At 38.5% G+C, this 21,201-nt stretch overlaps 1 protein-coding gene across 23 annotated transcripts in view; it reads right to left on the bottom strand.

Moving 5' to 3' along the window:
* The window catches only part of DST (dystonin), a 297,941-nt gene that overhangs the window by 177,448 nt on the left and 99,292 nt on the right, over positions 1–21,201 (bottom strand). For 12 of the 23 annotated variants that reach the window (XM_090136229.1, XM_090136244.1, XM_090136249.1 and 9 more), the window contains 3 exons: positions 6,380–6,469; positions 3,425–3,502; positions 1,099–1,191 (listed from right to left, as the gene is read on the bottom strand). In XM_090136229.1, coding sequence (XP_089992355.1) covers positions 1,099–1,191; positions 3,425–3,502; positions 6,380–6,469 — 261 coding nt within the window. Of the gene's footprint in view, positions 1–1,098; positions 1,192–3,424; positions 3,503–5,754; positions 5,854–6,379; positions 6,470–21,201 lie in introns of all 23 variants that reach the window. The other 11 variants (XM_090136236.1, XM_090136226.1, XM_090136238.1 and 8 more) reach the window with 1 other exon arrangement.

Genomic DNA, 21,201 nt, shown 5'->3' with positions numbered 1-21,201 from the left:
TTACAAGTTTAATTACTGCTATCTGCTTCTATCAAAGTAAAAATCTTTATTTCTTAAAACACAACAATATTCACTGTATGTTCTGTGAGTCATGCTCAAATACACTTAAGCCTTCTTTCTCCATATAACCGTGTGGTAGCAAAGATTGAGATGACTGGGAAGGGAACTAAGGGAGCTTCAGGGCCTCACCAATGGCACTCCTTTACCACTCTGTGGTTGGGTTGCCCACTCTGGTTAGACCATAGTGACATGGGCTCTATTTGGGTCTTTTGTTCTTCCTTACAATTCACAAGAATGCAAACAATGCCCTAGGAACTTTTTTAAAAAATGAAAAAGTTGGGTTTTTTTTCCAATTATAAATCCATTGGATGACTTAAGTGAACTGTGCTTTTTTATATAATCTTCTAATTTTCCAGTCATTTAAAATGCCCCCACAACACCGACTCTATGGCTAACAATGCTGCAGTCAGTAAATGGGAATTATCTGTCATCTGAATTACATCATCTGCAGCCACAGTCATTGTGAAGGCCTCATTTTGAGGAGCAATTTAACACCACACACTGTAAGGCTGCATTATACTGTACACAATCAGTGTACAGTGTACCACAATCAGAGTGCCACCTAGTGTGACCCCGCATTACCATCATGTTTATTGTACTAATAACAAATGCTGAAGTGTTACCAACTGCTCAAAATTGCTAAAAGTAGTGCTTGCTACAATACACTTATCAGCAGAGAAATTCAGTTTCAGAACAAAGCAAGACTTAACTCTTCAAAATTTACTTTAATATTCAACAAAAGAAGTCTTTAGAATAAATCGAGGCCTATTTATCCAAGTGCTAAAGGAACACAACCATTGCCTTTAATAACATTCAAAAGCAATTTTCAAAAACACTTTAAAGATGAGAATAGACAACAAAATACACCTTCGGATTTAGTTTACATAATCAGAAAAGAGTTATTAAAACCTTCAAATACACATTAGAGACATAATGCAGATTTGCACAGATGACTTTGAGATCCAAAGTTGACCCATTCATCACAGATGTATGTAGGAATCTGAATGAAAACAAATTGCCAAGTAAAACTAGGCTTACCTGAAAGTGCAAAATTATGGTCCATATCAACCCCAAAGTCAACTTGGGATTCCCATCTGTTATGTCATCATTCCTAATGTTAACCAGTTTCACCTGCCATGTGGGAAGAAAACACACACAGAATTGAAATAAATATGTCAAAAAATACATAGTGCACTACAGGAGCGTGACTACAAATGAAGCATTACTCACTTCCTGATCCTAATACATTATTTTCCCAAAAGCTGGAAGGAATAAAATTCTAGCTGCCTGTGGTCTGCCAGGAATCGCCCTCTCCCACCCACACCGACTTGAGGAGATTCCTCAGCTGTCACCACAGTGACAAATCTGCTCCCTGTGCCAAATACCCTTCATCTCAGCCCGTGTCAAAGGAGGAAAGTATGATAGATGGGGAGAGGATAACAAGAACATGCTGATCTATAACTACAGTGTATCAGACTCCGAGCAATGCTGAAATTCAGGAAGCTACCACTGGCATTCTCCACACTCTCCTGTATCAAAGATAAAGCGACAGGAGAATTGGCCTGTTTAAACACAACAATCTGGCTTGATAAGACCAAAAATTTGCTATCAAATTCAAACAAATGACATCATAATGACCAAGATTATTATCACTTCTGCTGTTTTATTCATTCAGAATGTAGTGAACATGAAAAAGTACAATTGAAACGAAGTCTGATTTTTTCCACTCCAATAAATTCACCTTTAGAGTACACATAGAAATTCTACTTTGTTATAATTAATGCTTCCATTTTTTTTGTGTCTTATCTGTCCAATTAGCCTAGCAATTAATAATTATTCAGATAAAATATATTTTATGCTTATCCTAGTAAAGTTATACGCATATGATTTTCTACATATACCCTGTTATCAACACAAAACAAGCACAGGCATTCCATTCTTGCTCTGCAGATATCATCTTACCTATTAGGAAAAAAACAAACAAAGAAAACAACAAAAAAACTCCACTGTTCTTTCTGGAAGAAAAAAAAAGTGTATTTCTCTGTTCAAAAAAGAAATGGAAGACAATCAAATGTTTTCCTCCCACTGCATTATGAAAGCTATTTGTGTCTGGCAAAGCTTGACATGATAGTCGAATATGTTTTCTTTTTATTTTTTTTTTCCTTTGTTTTTATGTTCACCCAGGTCAGGCTCTTGTACATAGGATCTCTCTACCTTAACTAACAATAAAGTATTGCATCTGAAAGTTATACAGCCATCTTGAGCAATTTACCTCCTAAACAGAGAGAAAAAAACAAGAGTACCATGCCTCCTTAACTCTACCTTTCCTTCTTGAGATGAACCCCAGGTCTCTGAAAAAGTCCCTTTGCTCTCAGAACTTTTCCTAGTCCTCACTTCAGGCTAGGATGCCCTACAAGAGGGGGGTAGGGCTGCAACTTCCATACAAGAACAGCATCACCACACAAATATTTTGTAAGATAGCATATAGCCACATTCATGAAGGTGCAAGGCTGAAGAAAGCACAAAAAATCTCAGATTGCAGTTGTCTGCATGATGGAGACCCACTGCTCCCAAGGACATCTGCACATTTGTAAACATGAAGATGATCTGATTCTACATGCCCTGTTACTGTAAGTAAGGTCTCTCATGCAGAAATAAAGCATGGTGCAGCACAAATCCAGAGCCTTTACTGTCTGAAAATGCCACTGTAATTGTCAGTTCAAGTAGCCACTCATTTTTACTCAGCAGCAAGAACTCTAATTTCCAGGAGAAAGTTAAAAGTGGAAATAAACTCATTCCACAACAGTGGAAAACCACCCAGAAGTGCAGTTTTTAAGTGTTTGATTTAAAGGTGAAATTAAACCTGAACTTTCCACAGACCAGATAACTGCTGACACTCTAGGGCACAAGTTTGGGTTCTGCCAGGAGCAAGGCTTGAGAAGATTTTCCTAAAACAAATATAATGAGAACAAGTAATCTCCATACAATTATAATTTCCTTAAATCTCCATTTTTCACTAAAAATAATTTTGTGTGGAAAAAAGTGGCATAACAGCTGGTGTTTGGACAGCTTGGGAGATTTTTAAATCTGCTATAAGCAGTTCCCAAGGATTTTCCCCATAATTTTCTCCTCTTTAACATCCTATGCCACATGAATCGTGTTGCTGTTATTGCTCAGAAAAGGTTGGTGTAAGGTTACATCTGCCAAAACCCTCTTCATCATGTCAAGCATGAGCTGAAGCTGTACGCCAGCAGATGTTATACAACATGCACAAAAGACAAAGCAGGACTTTTTGTTTTTAATTATTTATTAGCTCCTGGTTATGCAATTTTTGTTAACGTTTTTATTAAAAATTTCACCATACCTGGCGCTTTTTCAAATAGTCAAGTGCAATTTGGACGTTCTGGAGTCTGTGAAAACGCATCCGACCTTTTTCTCGGGGCTAAAATTGGAAAACAACAATTGTGAGATTTCCCTGTCAGACAAAAGAACAGTCTGATTTTTAAAATACCATGTAAAATATTCTAAGCTCCACACTTTTAACAAAGCCAATACTCAGTGCCTTTGGTGGAAAAGTGTGCTTTAACAACTTTTATATTTTTTTAAGTGTAACTATATTTTTTTAATACCATGGATGGAAAGAGAAATCAGTGTCCCAAACTGCAACTTTGATCCATGCTGGCAGATGGCTGTTTCACCGCAAAGTACTACTTAGTCTGAGAGGACTAAAAAAGGCCCTGCGTGATCCTAGCTACAGAAACCAGATTGCAATATATTATTACAAAAGATTTACAGTCTATTAAGCAAAGAAAAATAAAAGTAATGTCGGGGACCTTTATGTAGTTCTGGTAAACTCTCTGGCAGAAAGCTTACCTCTGTCCGCAATGTTATGACTTCAATGTTGTTTATTCATTTATGATTTGACTGCATTATCATTATAACAGCAATGCATCTTTATTTTAAAACATCTAATAGCATTAATATTTTCCTCCAAAAATATACAGTACAAAATATACAGCCCTAGAGTGCAAATTTTACTCTCAACTTGAGCTAAACATTATAAAGCATGGAATAAAAAGCTAATGACTTTTCTCAAATCAAAATCATCCAAGCAAGAGTCTGTGAAATGAGCAGTGTGTTAATGGAAGCACGGCAAAACTGCATGCAGTTAGTGTAAAATCACCAAGAAGAAGAATCACACAGAAAAAGAATACTTTACTTAGCTGTCAGAGATCAACAATGGGTTAAATTTTTATCATTATCACAATGTCCAAATCCTTTATGTTCTTCTTCCTTATTTCAGATTTTTCACAAACTTTCACGCAATAAACTGAAGCATACTATAATTGCTAGGGCTCAGCCATGAATATGAGTTATTTCCTCAGACACCATGAAATACAAACATATGCCCAAGCCTTTCTCGGTCCACATTTTTTTTCCCCTGTGGAGTATCAGATGCTTTCCAAAGCAAAACATGGGAAAATGGAGTTGAATAAGAAGCATAAATTGAAACACAAAGAACTTTAATTTCCATTATAGAACCTTCGATTTAGCTCCTCCTTTTTCACGCTGAGAGCTCAGGAACAATCCCTGCAGCCCTCGCTACTGAAAAACTTCAATGGATGGAACGAAGGATTGCAGATCTGGAACTTCATTTTCCAAAACAAAGTGAGTAAAATAAATCCAAACTATCACAAAATAAAGGTAGAGGATCTCAGAGGGGAAATATTTTATTTTCGATGTACAGCTAAAATGCAGCATTTTGAGTAATGTTATGCCTCCAGGAGAAAGCAGACATATTCCACTGAAATCACAACTGTAGCACAACACACATGGAGCCAAGAACATAATTGGGCCCTATGACAACAAGCTGCTTTAGCAAACACTAATAATGCAGGTTCTACAAAAGCATGGAGCAGCTTCTTTGGCTAGCAGGCACTCAGCATTTTACGTTTTATTGGTAGATATTTCCCTTCTGGATGGTTAAAGTATAGCAAAAGGATAATTCAGCATCAGTTGCCAGAAAGATAAACAGTCCACACGTTTGGTAGCCAAAGCACCACACAGAGTTGCCATGTAATCTCCACTTTGACCATCTGCTTTGAAAAAATAACTATTACATTCAATACGTTCTGAGAAATAGATCTGAACTTCTAAATCACCTTATGTCAAAATATTATCCAATGTTAATGCCAAATACACTGTGGGTGAGGTAAACCAGTGTTTTTAATTAAGTCAGATAAATTTTTTGCAAATTATTTCACCAAGGGAAACCTTCAAGTCTTTGTCTGAATTACTTCCATATTGGAAATACTGATCGTAAGTAAAAAACATTGGTTTAACAGAATTATTAACTACCTAATTGAAAAAAAAAAAACAAACAAATAAAAACAAAAGATTGTCTTGTAATGTACTGATAATGTCCACTACACATTTGCATCCTAGCTTTATACAGTTTAGCAAAAGTAAAATTTTAAAGATATCTTTAACCTTTACATCTTAGCTGCTCATAAAAAAAAGGCCAAATAATTTCTCTTTATCATTCCTACTTTATGATCACAACCTGATTTACCATACGAGTTCTTTGTACTTTCTGTGGAATTACTGCAGGACACCAAACTAAGAGTTGACTAACTGTAGGAGACACCACACTTCAAACACTACGTTAGTACAGTTATGGGGGTCGGCACCTACCCCCTTATCCTCATCCTCCACATCCTCATGCTGTTCATACGCGCATGCTTCTGTTGAACTCACCAACCGTAAGGTCTTCAAAAAATCTCGCTCTCTTGGCTAATGAATGTAACAGACAGGAGACAGGACAGCAAAGACACAAGACAGAGCACAAATGAAAAGAAGAGCATGAAAAGAAGAACATAATGAAGAGAACAAATACCAAGCAAAGAAAGTAATGCTCACAAAGAAAGGAAATGACATCTGAAGAGTGTGTTAGACAATTTCAGGGACATTTTACCCTTGCTATTTGTAAGTTGCTCCCTTTAATGGGAAGGGATATTAAGCATCCAATACACGTTAAAAGAAAAATTATAAGCAAAAGATAAGAACAGAAAAATTAGTGCAATACCCTACTAAGAAAGGCAGTCTCACTGATCGCAAGAAATGAAGAAAACAGAGAGTGCTCCCCCATAGAATTCATGGTGGAATATCTTACCAATAGAAAAATAACTTGTGTCTTTGGTATCAGGTCACACCTTATTGAAAATACCAGACATCTCCAGCAGTCAACATCCAAAGAGTTCACAGCGTAAATGTATATATAACAAACCAAAACCACTGCATTCTGATTTAAAAAGCTTACCAGGGTGTCACCAGAAAGGACTTCCAAAAGTGAGATCAAGTTATGTCCATCTCTTAGGTCTTCATAGAGGTCATTCACGTGTTTTCGAACCTGCACAAATAAATGCAAAAGTAAAATTTGAGATCTCATTTTATACCAATACAATTCGGTCATATTAACACAGTTATCTTGTAAGAGTCATGCCCACAAATACCTGAATATGAAAGGAAGACAGTATAAGTTACATGCAATGAATGCATAAAACAACCAAAACCCAGTATCTGACAATTTAAACAATACCAGACAGCCACGCATTTTGAAATAAATCATGATCACTTACAGATGGTGCTAGCTAGACTCAGTAAACTGTGAGAAAAATACACAGAGCAAAATCTTGCCTTGACATGTGTGTTACCTTCAGCATGCAAGTTCACTGTTGTCAAACCAAAAGTCAGCAAGCATTTTTGGCCTTAAGCATATTACTAATCAAGCCATATACACTAGCCACGTCCACTAATCAACAATGTTTCCAGGTACCTAGGTACCAGCAGCTCACACATCCATCTCATAGATCGTTTCAAAGAAATAGGATGATTGGTTGATCTGGGGAAGTCAAGAGCCCTTTCCATCAGTTCTAGAGGTTGATAGATAAAACTGATGGCACTGCAGCTGGATCCTCCTCGCAGACAGGCAGCCCTTGCCATCCAACCTCATTTGACAAAAACTGGTTGAGAAGGAATGGTTGCCTCCCAGGATCTCCTGGCAGATCCTGGGAAGCTAACCATGGGCAACAGAGCAGAAGTAATGAAAAGAGAAATAGATGAAAGCCTTAATTTTTCTGATGGGCATAATAAAGCCCGAAGATATCTGCTCATAGGCCAACTTCTTGTTTCTCAGTGTGAGCTTAGCTAGTTCAAATGTAACCTTCTCTGGAACTTTTAACAATTTCAGTCAACTGCTGATTGAAAGCAAAACAAAGGATCCAATTTCTCAGAAGCAGAGATATTTGACACTGTCATCCAGAGCAGAGGTTGAGGGCTTTTCGGCTGCAATTTAATGTTGATTCCCTGAGACTCCCACTAAGGCACCAGATTAGAAACTTCGTAAGTTTCCAGATGATAAAACATGACATCAGATTTTTTTTTCTAAAGTTATCACCTCTGTAAGAAACAAGCTGTACTTCCAATACAAGAGACAATCCCCGACTGTCAACATTTCTCTGTGTATGATGAGGGAAGCAGGAATCGATCCAGATCTTTGGCATTACGCAATAGCTCTGTTTATCTGAGTTGCAGGTGGATTTCTAAATCCATCCTGTTGGATAAATCACTGTCTTAATACTGGTGATTAGATCAATAAATGTTTTTAATTCATATTTTCTTACTCCAACTTCTAACCATGAAATTATTCTGAAACCTGTTTTCACAAAGACCATCATCATAACTGGGAATAACATGAGAGCATGTTTACGTTTGTGTTGAAGACTAGCCAGAACAAGTCATGTAGAAGACTGTTCCATAAGGAATTAAAATTGATAATATTTTCCAAAACATTTATACAGACTTTGCATAAGAAACCAAGTTACATACATCATGTCACTCTAGTAGACATAGATGGTTTTACACACACGCACATATAAAAATAATTTAATTTTAATCCTGTGATTAAAAATCCAGTGTGCAATTAATTTAAAAAACTGCCAAGGGAAAAATTCTTTGGAAAGATTGAGGTGTTGTTAAGCTAAACAAAGAAACAGATGTTCTCCTATTATATGTGTGGTGAAAAGAAATGGAAGCCTCAAAGATATCATTAAAACCTGTGATACCAGATATGATTACACTAAATGCTGAAACAATGAAAAGCTCAAGAGTCTTTACTTTTAACCCATGGTGCCTCTTTTTTTTTTTTTCTTCTTCCTCAAAGACCTATTCCAAAGTGAGTGCGAAACACTTTCTCACAAAAACAGGCAAGTTTTCAACAATAAAACCTTCCAAGAGGGTCCCCCCTCCCCTCTGCTCATCCAGCCAGGATATGTCACTCTCCAACTCCCTTCGAAGAGAATCCCAAGGCAGGGCAGAGCCAGAGTAAAGGCTGCCAGCTAGAGTTAAGGACATCGAGTTAAGGATAGAGAAAAGCAGTGTACTTATAAAGGACACCTCATCAGTACTGCTGAAGAACTACCTATACAGTACACAAGACTACACTCGATTTTCAACACAAAACACATGACAGTGGCAAGGAACAGAATTGTGAGATAAAAAAGTTCTACAGATTCTAGTCTGTACACTTTTATTTTCTCTTTAGATGAAGGCTAACTTTGTGCCTTTAAGATTATCTATCCTCCCGTCTCTCACTAAGTATATTTGTTTACCTTCTGTTTGTCCCTTGTACTCTGAGGTTTCCAAAGAAATTCAGAAAATGCCATCTTCCCCAACTTATCTTTTCTAGAAATCACAGCTATTCAGAGATGAACCTGTTATATTCTTGGGGAAAACAGCATGAAGCTCACATAATAAGCAATACATCTTATACTTCTTTCTTAGTTCTGCCATTGACTGACAATTATTGAGAGGATTAATTATTTACTGTGGCAAGCTAGCACAGGACAAGACAGTAAGAAATTTGCTCTAATATTGTGAGCAGCAGATGTGCACCTAAAAAAGATATATTTGGGCAACAATAGCAAGCACAATCATCCAAAGCAGCAGGCCACATCCAAAAGGAGCATTTTGTGCTTCTCAAGAGATCCAAACCATCGCTTGAAGAAATGCTCACTAAAAAGCTCTCAGTCTGGCAGGTTTGCCTCTCGACACACACAATGAATTTTTAGAAGTTTAAATGCAGAAAAGCACAAGTATTGCTGTTTCTCATATTTTTTTCCTGACACATTCAGACTCCTTCAGAAAGTGCCATATCACAGGTATTCAGGTGATAGTTCCTGGATGCATCTGTGGGATCTGCTGAGCCCCTGCAATTCATTAAGACTTCTTGCGTCTTTTCAATAAAGCAGCAGAATTGTCAGCCATACTCTCTGCAAGGTACATGTGCTGCCTCAGGCAACTTTGCACAACATATCCACATGAGTGTGATAACTTGGGCACGAGAAGAGATTCCTTAAGGAGGTTGTGGAAGGTATTTAGTGGTGATGGGGCATCTGACAAAAAAGCAAAATGGCTTCATCAGTCAAAGGAAACAGGGAGGATTTAAGGGACTGCTTCAGAGATGATTCATTTTCTGATCTTCATCTTCTGGCATGTGTACTACGTTTGTGGCAAGTAAAGTTCCATCCTTGATATAAGCCTGAGATGCATTCCCAGTGAGCTTAAACTCTGAATTGGGGAACTCACGCTGACACTAATAAAAACAACTTTTAAAAGTGTAGCAGTCAAAGAGCTGCAATCCTGCCCTTAGATCCCAAGATGTCAGGCACTCTATAAATGAAGACCATGAAGATAGTTGCTGCCTTCAATAGCCAGAAAATTAATACTTCACATAACTCACATAGCTCTGTCATACTATTCTACTGACACATCTGGCTGACCTTGCAATCAAGTTGCTATCAGTTACAACCTCATGTGCAATTCCCCTTCTGGAGTTAAAAGCCCTGGACCACAGGGCTTCTTCCGTAGGCTGGTGTCACAACAAACCTGACACCACTGCCTTCAGTCTGCCTGGTTCTCATTTACAGCGACAGGAAACAAAACCGTCATTCAACTACACGGGCACACACCTAAAACCATTCAATGCGCTGAGGATTATCTCACTTGGCTTCCAAATTCTCCTCCAGATGATGAAGGTTGCTGAAGCCCTTCCTGTCAGTCTCATATGGAACTGTCCTGAATACCCTAATACATTTCAACAGCCCTAGATATCTGCACTTTGGGAACTGAACATGCACAGTGACCTTTGGTTTTGTCGTGGGTCATGGCTGTCTTCCATATGAATCACACACACTACAGGCTGTGACTATAGATTTCACAGCAGTGAAGTCAGCTAAAACCTCTTTCACTGATTACTTCAATGAAGCCACAGTCAGGGAGAGAGCTTGGCCACAACTCTTTAAAAAAAAAAAAAAGAAAGAAAAGAAAAGAAATATAGTGACATTAACTTTTTTTTCTTGATATTTTTATTGTGCTGATATTAGACAAAATCTGTACCTTCACAAAATGAAACTATAGGTTGCTTATGCTTATGGCTAAAATGGGAAAGTCTGTCCCTGCTTCTCCCACAAGCAAAAAATTGCTTGGTCTTGAAAAGCAAGATGAGAACATATGCTGTTAAAATTCTGTGAAAACAGAAGAACCTCTCTCCTTTTCTGCTTCAGAAGAAAATCTGGTAAGAGAATACTGCATATACAGTGGATGCATGCCTGGCACATGTGCAAAGAAACCTCACAGACATTTGCGTTATGCCACAGCATGCTCCCATCTAGCACCTAAAATGCAAGGGGTCACTTCTCAATTGAAATAGTGCAGAAAGGAAAGGAAATAGCATGCTCAGAGAGGCAAAAGAGGCCAGGGTGAGCATTCAATCAGATAAGGCAGGAACAACCAGCAGTTACTCCCAAACACCAGGGGAAGCCAGGAACTCCCTCAAGGAAATGGCGCAACTGCAGTGACCCTGGCAAGCTACAGGCCTTGGAGCCAGGACAGGCTGGTGTGCTCACGCACTTGAAAACTGACCCATTTTCACAGGCTGAAGAAAGCAGACTATTGTTATCATGTATGTTCCTTAAAATAATAGGATTTCTCTTTGTTATAGTTAGGCTGAAGTGATCATAAAGAGAATAGGCCCAACTAGACCTTCTCTTATCGTTTTTGGAATAGGTAAAACTAGAATAAAATCTGATTCACATTTATTTAAAAAAAAAAACTGAAGTTCAGCTGACAAGCCTGTGAGCAGCATTATCCGCAGGCATCACCAAGAATTAGAATATTACAGCTCCAACAGAGGCTTTTCAGAGTACGTAGCCTGGGAAAGCCTTTTCAAGTAGCACATTGTTCGCTTTGAGAAGTGAAGTTAATTAAATGCACAGTTCAGATCCAAAGCATTACCAGCTCCTCCAAGGAAAAATAGGAGCGGACTCAGAAGTTAGAAATGTAGCGGGTGTGTTAGGAAAAAAAAGGTCAGGCCTTAATTACTGCTGAGGTCACTGATAAGTCCAAATGACAACTGGCACAGAGCCACAGCTGGTTAAACAATAAACTCAAGTTTAAGAATCTGACTCAATGCCCACAGAAAGATCATTTCAGACTCCCATTCTCTTCATTTTGGATCATATACATTTTGGATCATGTGATGGGCTTCAGCTTTTCAGCTACAATAAAACACTTTTTCTGAGGTAACAGACACAGACAGCCAAAAACTGCTGTAATTTCACCATTCCACGGAAAATGCCATCAGCATTCAGACTACTGAAAAACTGCCACAGCCCCTGCCTGAAATCCTGAAATTCTGGTGAGCTTCCCTAATTTTTCAGGTTCTTAAAAATGTCTTGATGCTTGTTTCTAGAAGGCAAATTGTATGAGAAGCACTGGATGTGAGGAATGAGGAAAGAGCTCTCTGTAAGTTCTAAAAATGTGTATCTTTCAGCCCTCCCACCTTTGAATATAAAGGAAGCACACAGGCAGTTCTACTTGCAGAATGACAAATAAACCTAAGACATCAACAAAGAACAAAAATCTCTGATATAGAGAATTTTCTTTATTTTTGCACAAAAAATAAAGCCTTGGCATGCCAGTACACACAGCATGATTTATGTCAGTCTTCCTAAAATTCTCTGAACAGGCTGCAACAACATCCGTGCTTAAATGCAGCGTGTAAGGTCAGAATATCAGATTTGTCAAAAATCCCCCACATGCCAAGCAAGGCAGCTTCCTCAAATGCCTTCAATACTAGTTATTTTGCTCTACAGACTTCTTAGATTGTCAAAGATAACATACATGAGTGTTGCTCAATACACCACAAGGCCCCCAGCACCCCAGGTAATTTAGACCAGCTCAGCACTGCTAGGAGTTACTGTCCAGGGCCAACCCAAGGGCATGTCTAAAGATCAGGCAGACTGATATGTGATATATGCAGACTGATATTCTCAGCCTCTCAAGGTTCTTTAATCTCCTTATTTTTAACTAAAAGTTTATCTGAATGAAATTTTGGAGAAACAACCAACTCCTATAAAATACATACTACATAGCCTTGTTGTGGTCATTGTTTTGTACTGAGCCCTTTAATAAGCTGCATTCACTCTACTGAAACTAAGGAAATACAAATTATGCATAATTTACTCACTGGATAGCACTGCAACTGTGACCTTCTGGCACTTGGCTCCAGATGGTGCTGTTCCTCCATCTCTGCCTGAACGCACTGGTGTTGGATATGCATGGCCAGGCAGATGCCAGCAGCAGGCAGCCAGGGTCAGCGAGGTGGCACAAAGTGAAAACATGTGCTCCATCTCCCCTGTGTGCCTGCAAAGTCTGATCAATCCAATTCTAGGTTCAGTGGTCAGAAATTCGCTCTCACTTGTTGTTTCTTTTGCTCACTGGTTTGATGGTCTATGGCACTGAAAACATCTCTTGTAGTTACACTGAAAACAAATTCCTCTTTATTTCATACTCATCAATAATTTTCTAGCTGTTTCATTTTTGCTTTGGATATTAATTTTGTTGAATAGTAGGCTCAGTGAATGGTATTCATCAAACACTTCACAATTTCAAGTACTTTTCCTAAGTTACCTTTCAACAAGTCTCCTATACAAAGCAAGTTCAGCACCCCAGATATTTCTTTTTAGCAGATGTTTTCTAACAGAAAATTCATCCTTGGCTGCATCCTTGGACTGATCCTTCACTTATTCATCTGGCCAATGCTCAGCACATTAGCATTAGTACTTTGTGATCTAAACTCAGTGTTGCACCCCTCTGAAGCCCTGTCCTTGTCATTAAGTCATTATTCTTTGTTTACATTAACCGTCACATCCCTTCCAGAAAACTACATCACCTGACTGACCCATGGCTTTTGCCTACCCTGTTTTGTGTCTCATTGTTTCTTATGTCCCCAGACGACTCTTAATAAAAAAACATCACATAAAAAATAATAATAAAAATAAATAACTTGTATGGCTTTAAGGTAAATATACTGTTGCTAATATTTAAAAAGAAACAAAACAAAAGAAAAACCAACCAAGAATTCAGAGCATGACTAAACCTTGTCTTTACACTTCTCATGTTCCTATATTTGGTTTCATGACACGCATTCCAGTATTCCTCTAATCCCCAAATCAACAAGTATGCAAGCAGGTGCATAATCTTATGGATGTAGCAAATACTAGGACACAGGCATGCACATCCACGAGTCCTTTTCTGGTTTCAGTAGTTGTGTGATATCTCAAGCATAATTATTGTACAGAAAACATTCAACTGAAAGCCCTAAGAGTCAAGAATCCTTCTTTCCGTCAATTGAGGAAAAATAAATCCTGTCTCCATTCCAGCCCGCACACCTCAAATCTTTCTGAAGTAATGGACTACATCAACTAATATGGGTTTGCCAGTATCAGAGCAAAGGTCTAGACAGAAAGAAAACCTGCATAGATCCCATTCCCCTTATCATCTTTATCATACCACTATCTCTGTTCTTAACACTTTCACAGTCTTGGTCAGCTGCTAGTAACTGTGTATTGGGATCAACAAAAATATCTGAGTGGAGCCCATCTAGTATAGAAACACAAGGTCAGTAATAGGTACCTACTACTAACACAGAACAGACATCTATGCTATTATTGCCACAATTTGAAGTCTAAAAATATCAGTTACAGAGCTTTAGAACCTACTTAGCACATACTACCAGCTTTAGTACCTATTTCACCTAAGTAACCTCTGTTCTACAAGCAGCTTGCAGAGAGCACGAAGGACAGATGCCACATATGACATGTCAGGAAAGGTACCACAAATGCTCCCAGCTCACTGACAACTCTTGTGCCAGTTATGACTAATTCACTGGATGTCCATCCCTCCTCCCTTTTGCACCTCAGTAGCCTTTTATGATTTTTCATAGGATGAATCATAGAATAGCTAAAGGTTGAAAGGGCCCATAAAGACCATCCAGTTCCAACCCCCCTACTGTGCACAGGGCTGCCCCCTCCCAGCTCAGGCTGCCCAGGGCCCATCCAACCTCGTCTTGAATGTCTCCAGGGATGGAGCATCCAAAGGGCTTCTCTGGGAAGCCTGTGCCTGTGCCAGAGAAGCTCATCTAATCTCAAAAATTCAAATGAAGGAAATTCTACAACATGATGTGTACACTTTAGTGTTTTACTATGTTTACTGCCTTTTAGGAGGGTATTTTGCCTTGCTAGTCTTAAAACTAAATAGTCTGATTCTTTTGTTGCTCCCTCCTTAACGTCTAACCTTGGAAAAAACTTGTTCACACCCTCCTCTGTTTAACCACCTTTTTACATACTGAGAACATGTTATCACATCTCTGTTCAGTCTCCTTTGTTTCAGACTAAACAAATTAGATTAATCATAACCTGTTCGTGATTTTCCAAGAAAGCTTCTTACTTCTTATTGCTTTATTACAGATGTCTGCAAATCTTTTGTCACCGTAAAGATCTACATCTGGAGCAGCCAGACAAGGTTTCACAACCACATGCCCACAACCACAAGAGAGCCACCTGTGCCTATGAGACTGAAGAACTGTGAACCATCTCCTTGTCTCCTAAGCACTGTGTTGGCCCTCAGAGAGGATGAGGAGTAAATCTGCAGCTCATGGAGCTTCCTAGGTACAAGTATTATCCCACTGGGAAGCTGTACCCTGTGAGAACCACGGCAATGTAAGGACTACACATCCTATGTGACACAAGGCCTGAGCCAGAGAAAGGTACAGCCACAGCACTACAAAACCTGGAATATTACTACAGGGACAAAGTGACAGAGCTGGATGCAGAACAGAGAGGGTACTCAGTGCTTGCTCACTGGTGTGGCCTCCCAGAGCCAGGTGATGCTGTGGCAGCACCAAATGGCAGCAGGGGCAGCAACCACACTGATGGCCCTGGCTCTTCCTTATGCCATTTTTAGCTGCAGTTGTCACTGACAATGATATCCAAGTAAACTATATCCGTGAACCTCTCATTCAATCTTTTGATAGTAATCTGCTAATGAGATTACATGTGCAAGCACATAAAAACTTCAGATACACCAGGTACACAGTGTTCCCTTTGTCTGCTTGCTTTCAAGGATCAGTCGTCCAGCCACAGGTCAGATAACTGATAGTTCAGTAATTTGTTCCACTGTCTTCCTAGGGAATGAATTACTCTCTGAGGTCTGTAATTCCCCATTCTTCTCTTCTGCCTGGGAGAGAAGCACTGTGCTTGCTATAGTTCGGAATCCTAGGAGCCTCCAGTGCTTTGTGAATTCTTAAATAAAATGACAAAATGTTATAACTGACAACCTAACTATTGAGTGAATAAAGCTGTGCAACAAGAAAGCACATAACTCATCTAAATATCCTTTTAACTTACCTGAATTTTACTCTCATATTGTTAAAACGTTTCATCAAGTCAGCATTCTGTACTCTAAAGAAGTCAGAGTGCTTCAGCCTTCTCCACACTGTTCAATAACATATCTCATTTTCTTCCTAGATAATGCATCTGTATTTCTCCTTTCTTCTTCATATTCTGATATAATTATAGAACCTTGCTCACTCCTGTAGACTTTTATGTCACTCTTTCACTGTAAGTCAATTTAGACCTTTGCTTGTCTGACTTCATTCTATCATGCTCTACTAGTCCTTTCATACAAGTCTTTAGTCCTGTTACCCTTATTTCCACTTTTTCTATGGCTCCTTTTCATTTAACACATCCATTTGTGCTGCCTGTCTGCAGCCTGCCTTTGTGTCTTCAACGCAAGAGTGTTCAGTGACTGCCAGACCTCTTGCATTCCTCTCACTTCTAGTTTACCTCCCCAGGAGACCCTACCTACTGGTTTTCCAAGTTTGCTGTGTTCTGCTGCTTAGAAGTTCATTGTTGGCTTTTTGCCCTTTCACTTCTCCTTTTTCTTTGAAAGGTGAGCCTGAGATTTTCCAATTGCTTGCTGCTAAGTTCTCCTCTCCTTTTAGATTCTGAAGCAGTCCCTCTCCATCTTCAAGACCAAACCAACCAGTAGTTTTGCTAGCAACTTTCTTAACCTGATAAAACAAGTGTTACTTCCAGCACAGTGACAGACTGAAGGTCTTTTTGCATGGCAGTCATCTCCCAACAGATATGTCCACACTAGGGGTAGCCACACAAACTCCTGCAACGGGCCTGCAAAGAACATACAGTATACCCTGACCTGCTCTGCATCTGCTGAAGTAACAGCTGAGCTGTGTCAGAGAAACAGTTATTTCATGCAAAGGCCACAAAGGGAATGTGGAGTCCAACAACTGCTTTTTCTGTCAGCTATGAGGATAAATGATTATCACAAAGCACCGTGCGCTTCCAATGCAAGTTAGTGACCAAAAAAACTCTTCCTGTCCTTCTAGTTCCAATTCAACACCTGGATGGACAGCAGTCACGACCACCATTTTATCTTCGTTCAGAGATACTCCACTGTGTTCTTTTACACAGTGCAACCAGTTCTTTCCATCCTTCATCCTTCCAGTTTGCTCTCTCCTTTTCAGCTTGTACCCCATGCCAAAAAAAAGCCTGATTAGGGATGAATTGTTTAAAGTAATAAAACATAATGGCTACATCAGGTATTAAAACCAACCAACTCCAGATTTCACAGCTTAAAACTATAGGAACACACCAGCTCAGACCAGAGGTGATATGCTCCATAAATGCCTGAAGCAAGTAAACATACAAGGTTGGCAGACTCAACGCTATTCTGATTAAATTTCAGATACTGCATTTCAGTAGATAAATGAGGACTTTAAAAATTACATTACTATCTTTACATTTCCCTGTTCAAAACACCATAAACACCTGTAACAGACAGTACATGCTACAGGAAAAGCATGCTTACTAAGATGTGTTCTTATGTCCCTATGCAGTCACGCACCTCACTCTTCCAAGCATATAAAATATTGTTGTAGAACAAAATATTTTTGAATGTTTATGACTGAATATTTGCAGTTGCTTACTATCTGGAGTCCATGTATTGGGACAAGCACTGCTCCCACTGGAGCCAATGGCACAGTTACTCTTGGTCCCATAGGTGCAAGATCAAGCCAAAGTATTTCTAAACTGATATATAAATGATTATTAAATGTAGAAACATCAAAGTATACAGAGGAAATATAATTCCATGCATAATTTAACAATTAATTTAAATCCAACACTTAATTGCAAATGGTAGAATTTTATCTCTTATGATCTCTAAGGAATAAAATCTGTGCCAGCTGAGACCTAATTGGAAACAACAAAACCACAAAAAGAGAATGAATTAATCTATTAATGTATTAGTCTATTATTGGAAATTGTTTTTGTGGTGCTATTTCACTAAAGAGTAAGCTCACGGTAGACTTAATTCTCCTTACATTATTAACCTACATAAAACAAACAAAACAAAAAAAATCATAAAAGATTATAAACACATACACTCATTTGGTTCAAAAGTTCTGCATGCCATAAAAATATCAATGCATTTAAGCTATATTTCATGCATATTTAATGTACTGTTTTCAATTATTCTCTTTCCTGTTCCCAATTAGATATGAAGTCTGCATGCATTAAAGAGGATCAAATAAACTTGAATCTGTGGCACAGTTTTTATTGACTTGGATTTATTTAATTATTTGCATGCAGATAGATTTTGTGACGTGATTTATCATCAGCCCCTAAAACTTTTATTTCCTCCTCTTAATCAGCTTTCCCTTCTGACACTGTCACTACTTCTCCTCACCGTCTCCTGATTACCTTTTTCCTCATCTAAACTTCTAATAAACACCAAAGCTTTGAAGTTGCTTGGTGATCTGCTTTGCGAACTGCTTTTACATTCTAAGCAGATCAGAGATGCTGTGTCATTTACTTCTGAGTGGAAGATTTCTGAAAAATTCGTATACAAAATGTGGTACAAATTATTATGATTGCACACATTTTCCAAGGTTAATAATGAAATCCAATACTCCTTTACAACATTAACTGCTGACTTTTTTTTTCCAAAAGAAATTTTTATAATATTTTTGTGAAGGAATGAATTGAAAAGAAAAAAATACTTCTTATTTAGGCAAGATGTTTTACGTGTCTTGAACTGTAACAGCCATAGTTTTCAGGAGGAAAAAGTGAAATATACATCTGTCTATTCAGACATCAGTAGGTTCTGCTGAACAGTTAAAAATGAAACGGGAGAAAACCCAGCCATACCCAATGACTGAAGCAGGGAGCACAGCAAGCTGTACACTGTGCTTGGAGTAGGGTTCTCCAGGTTTGTTCTAGCACAGTTTATAGCAGCTGTCAGAATTAACTGGGAAGACACAGAATATTCATTTGCATGTGCTTTCACAGCAAGCAATCTGCTTACTATTTCTATTAACACAGAAAAAGAAAACCACATGCTTGCTTTTTCAAAGTGTGTTTCAAAACTGAAAGGTGTTGAGGAGGCTGTCTTTTACATATGGTACCCTGATTAGACTAACACCAGGTGTTTCATCCCTTAAAATAAATATAAACGTAGAGCTAAAATGTTTTCTTTTCTAGAAGAGGAGATGGGGAATGTTAAACAACTGATCAACTGCACGGCTAAAAAGAAGATATTGTAGAGTAGTTTTAACAATAATCACTAGTGTCAGTGAAGTGCCATCTGTCAGCAAGTAATGACTACATTATATCAGAACAGCTCCTCTGCCATTAGATGTATACCTGGACATTTCATGAAGCTATGCATGCAAGATGCCATTAGCAAACCACAGGTTGTCTGAAGGACTCACAGGAATCAATAGTGTCAAGTTTCTATTCTGAATTATTCATTTAGTCTTTGCACTATGAAAAACACTTATCTCTATAACACACTATCAATGTACCACAGCAATGCAGTTCAAAATTTTGAATGTGGACCTTGAAAACAGAAATTTTAAAAGCATTTTGTCCAACTAGTTTTAAAAGCTTTCTTGCTCATAAAACCTTTAGCAGTGCTTTTGGAGCAACCAATCCCTGTGCAGAGATGCTACCCATTGCTCCCATAACCAGCGTGCTTCTCCCAAGGCCCCGCCAGCTGAAGGCCCAAGATGGAAGGACAGCCTCCCTGGCAGTGCAGCTGCCCATCAACCCCACATTGGGCCCACTCTGCTGCTGGAAGGTTGAGTATGAGGTTCTCTACAATCCCTTCCATCGAAGGAAAAAATCCTTACAGGAAAAATATGTAGGTGCTTATTATTTTTTATGTATTTCTGTTATCCATTAGAGCCTTGATCTAGCTAGTGTCTGGTTACCTTCCCTTACACTGTGTTTTCAGCACACAATAATTGGTGATAAATAAATTTCAAATACTTCAAAATATCCAGTTTAATCTATCCAGACTAAGCCGTAGTACTGCAAAAATATTTTTAACTGGTTTGAAAAAAGGATTGAATGAGAAAGAAAGATTGTCTGCTTTTACATTTTTACATTTCAGGGTCTGGGATTCAAAGGGATTTAAGGAAGAATTCCCAGGCTTTTCTGGAAATTGCATTTCACTTCAGGCTCTTTTAACAATGCTACCCCAGAGGAAAGCTCCCCAAAGGAAAGCTCATTTTGTTAGGTCAGGTGCTACTTACTTCTATAGAAAGTCCTAAGATCTCCACTCCACTGCCAACCTATCCTGGAATGTGAATTTCTTTCTGGAAGCTCCTACCACACAGCAGGCAAGTCTGATATCTCACCTTTCCAGTTTGTATGTCAACAAGATGTAAAAGGCAGCATATAAACCAGAGCCCAGCCATCAGATGTTAAACAGTAGCCTAAATGAGTGCAATGCTCTTACCATCCCTAGGAAAATCATTATAAATTCTAAAGAAAAAGATCAGCATTAAAAAAGCTGCACTGCCAGTCCATTTGATCTTGAACTGTGAAATACAAAAAATGGTTGAATTTGGTAAATAGCATCTTACGTACCCGTCTGTAAAAATATACATCTCACGACTGCTTACAGGAAATATTTCTGCACTGACTATACTCTAGTTTAGCAAAGTACACAAGCACATGCTTAACTAGTCAGCTGAACTGACAAGGGATTAATCTCATTCACTGAAGTTTAGTATGCTCTTGCGTGCTTTGAAACCAACTCAAAATGGGCAGCAGAGGGCAGGAGGGTAAATGTTTCTCAGCCATGTTTTTTGTGGTTATTCAGCAAGTCTCTTAAATGTAGAAGATAACTAGGAGACAGTAGGCTTCCTTGCTATCCCCAACCAAATGATGGTAACCCATAAAAGCATTATGATGTTGACGTAGAAAAAACTCTTTTGACTATACAACAGTTAAGGAATAAAAGTCCAGTACTTTCCCCAGAACATTAGGTTGCAAGAGAATATGAGAAGTATTAAAACGGGCAAGAAAAGAACTCAACAAGCAAGGAAAAAGTAAAAAGAGGCAAGAGAGAGAAAGAAAAAAATGAAGAAAAAAAAAGAAACAGAAGAGAGGAAAAAAAGTGAGGGGAGAGAAAGGAAAAAACATATACCAAAAGGAAAAATATTAAAAGAAACATGTAATCTCTCCCCATCCTAATAAGAATGGTGCACACTTGCTGCTCTCCATAGTCTCTCACAATTTCTGTACTCAGGTCTTGCTGAACCATAGCACAGTGACAGATAAGACAGTTTACATCTTTTTTCAGGCTGTGAATGGGAAGCACTTCCAGAACTTATCTTTCTCTAAGGCAGATATTTAAGACATCTAGAAGGAT

This window comes from Phasianus colchicus, chromosome 2 (genome assembly GCF_987193195.1).
Source record: "Phasianus colchicus chromosome 2, bPhaCol1.hap1.1, whole genome shotgun sequence".
Classification (NCBI taxonomy): domain Eukaryota; kingdom Metazoa; phylum Chordata; class Aves; order Galliformes; family Phasianidae; genus Phasianus; species Phasianus colchicus.
This window is presented reverse-complemented; position numbering and strand designations above follow the sequence as displayed.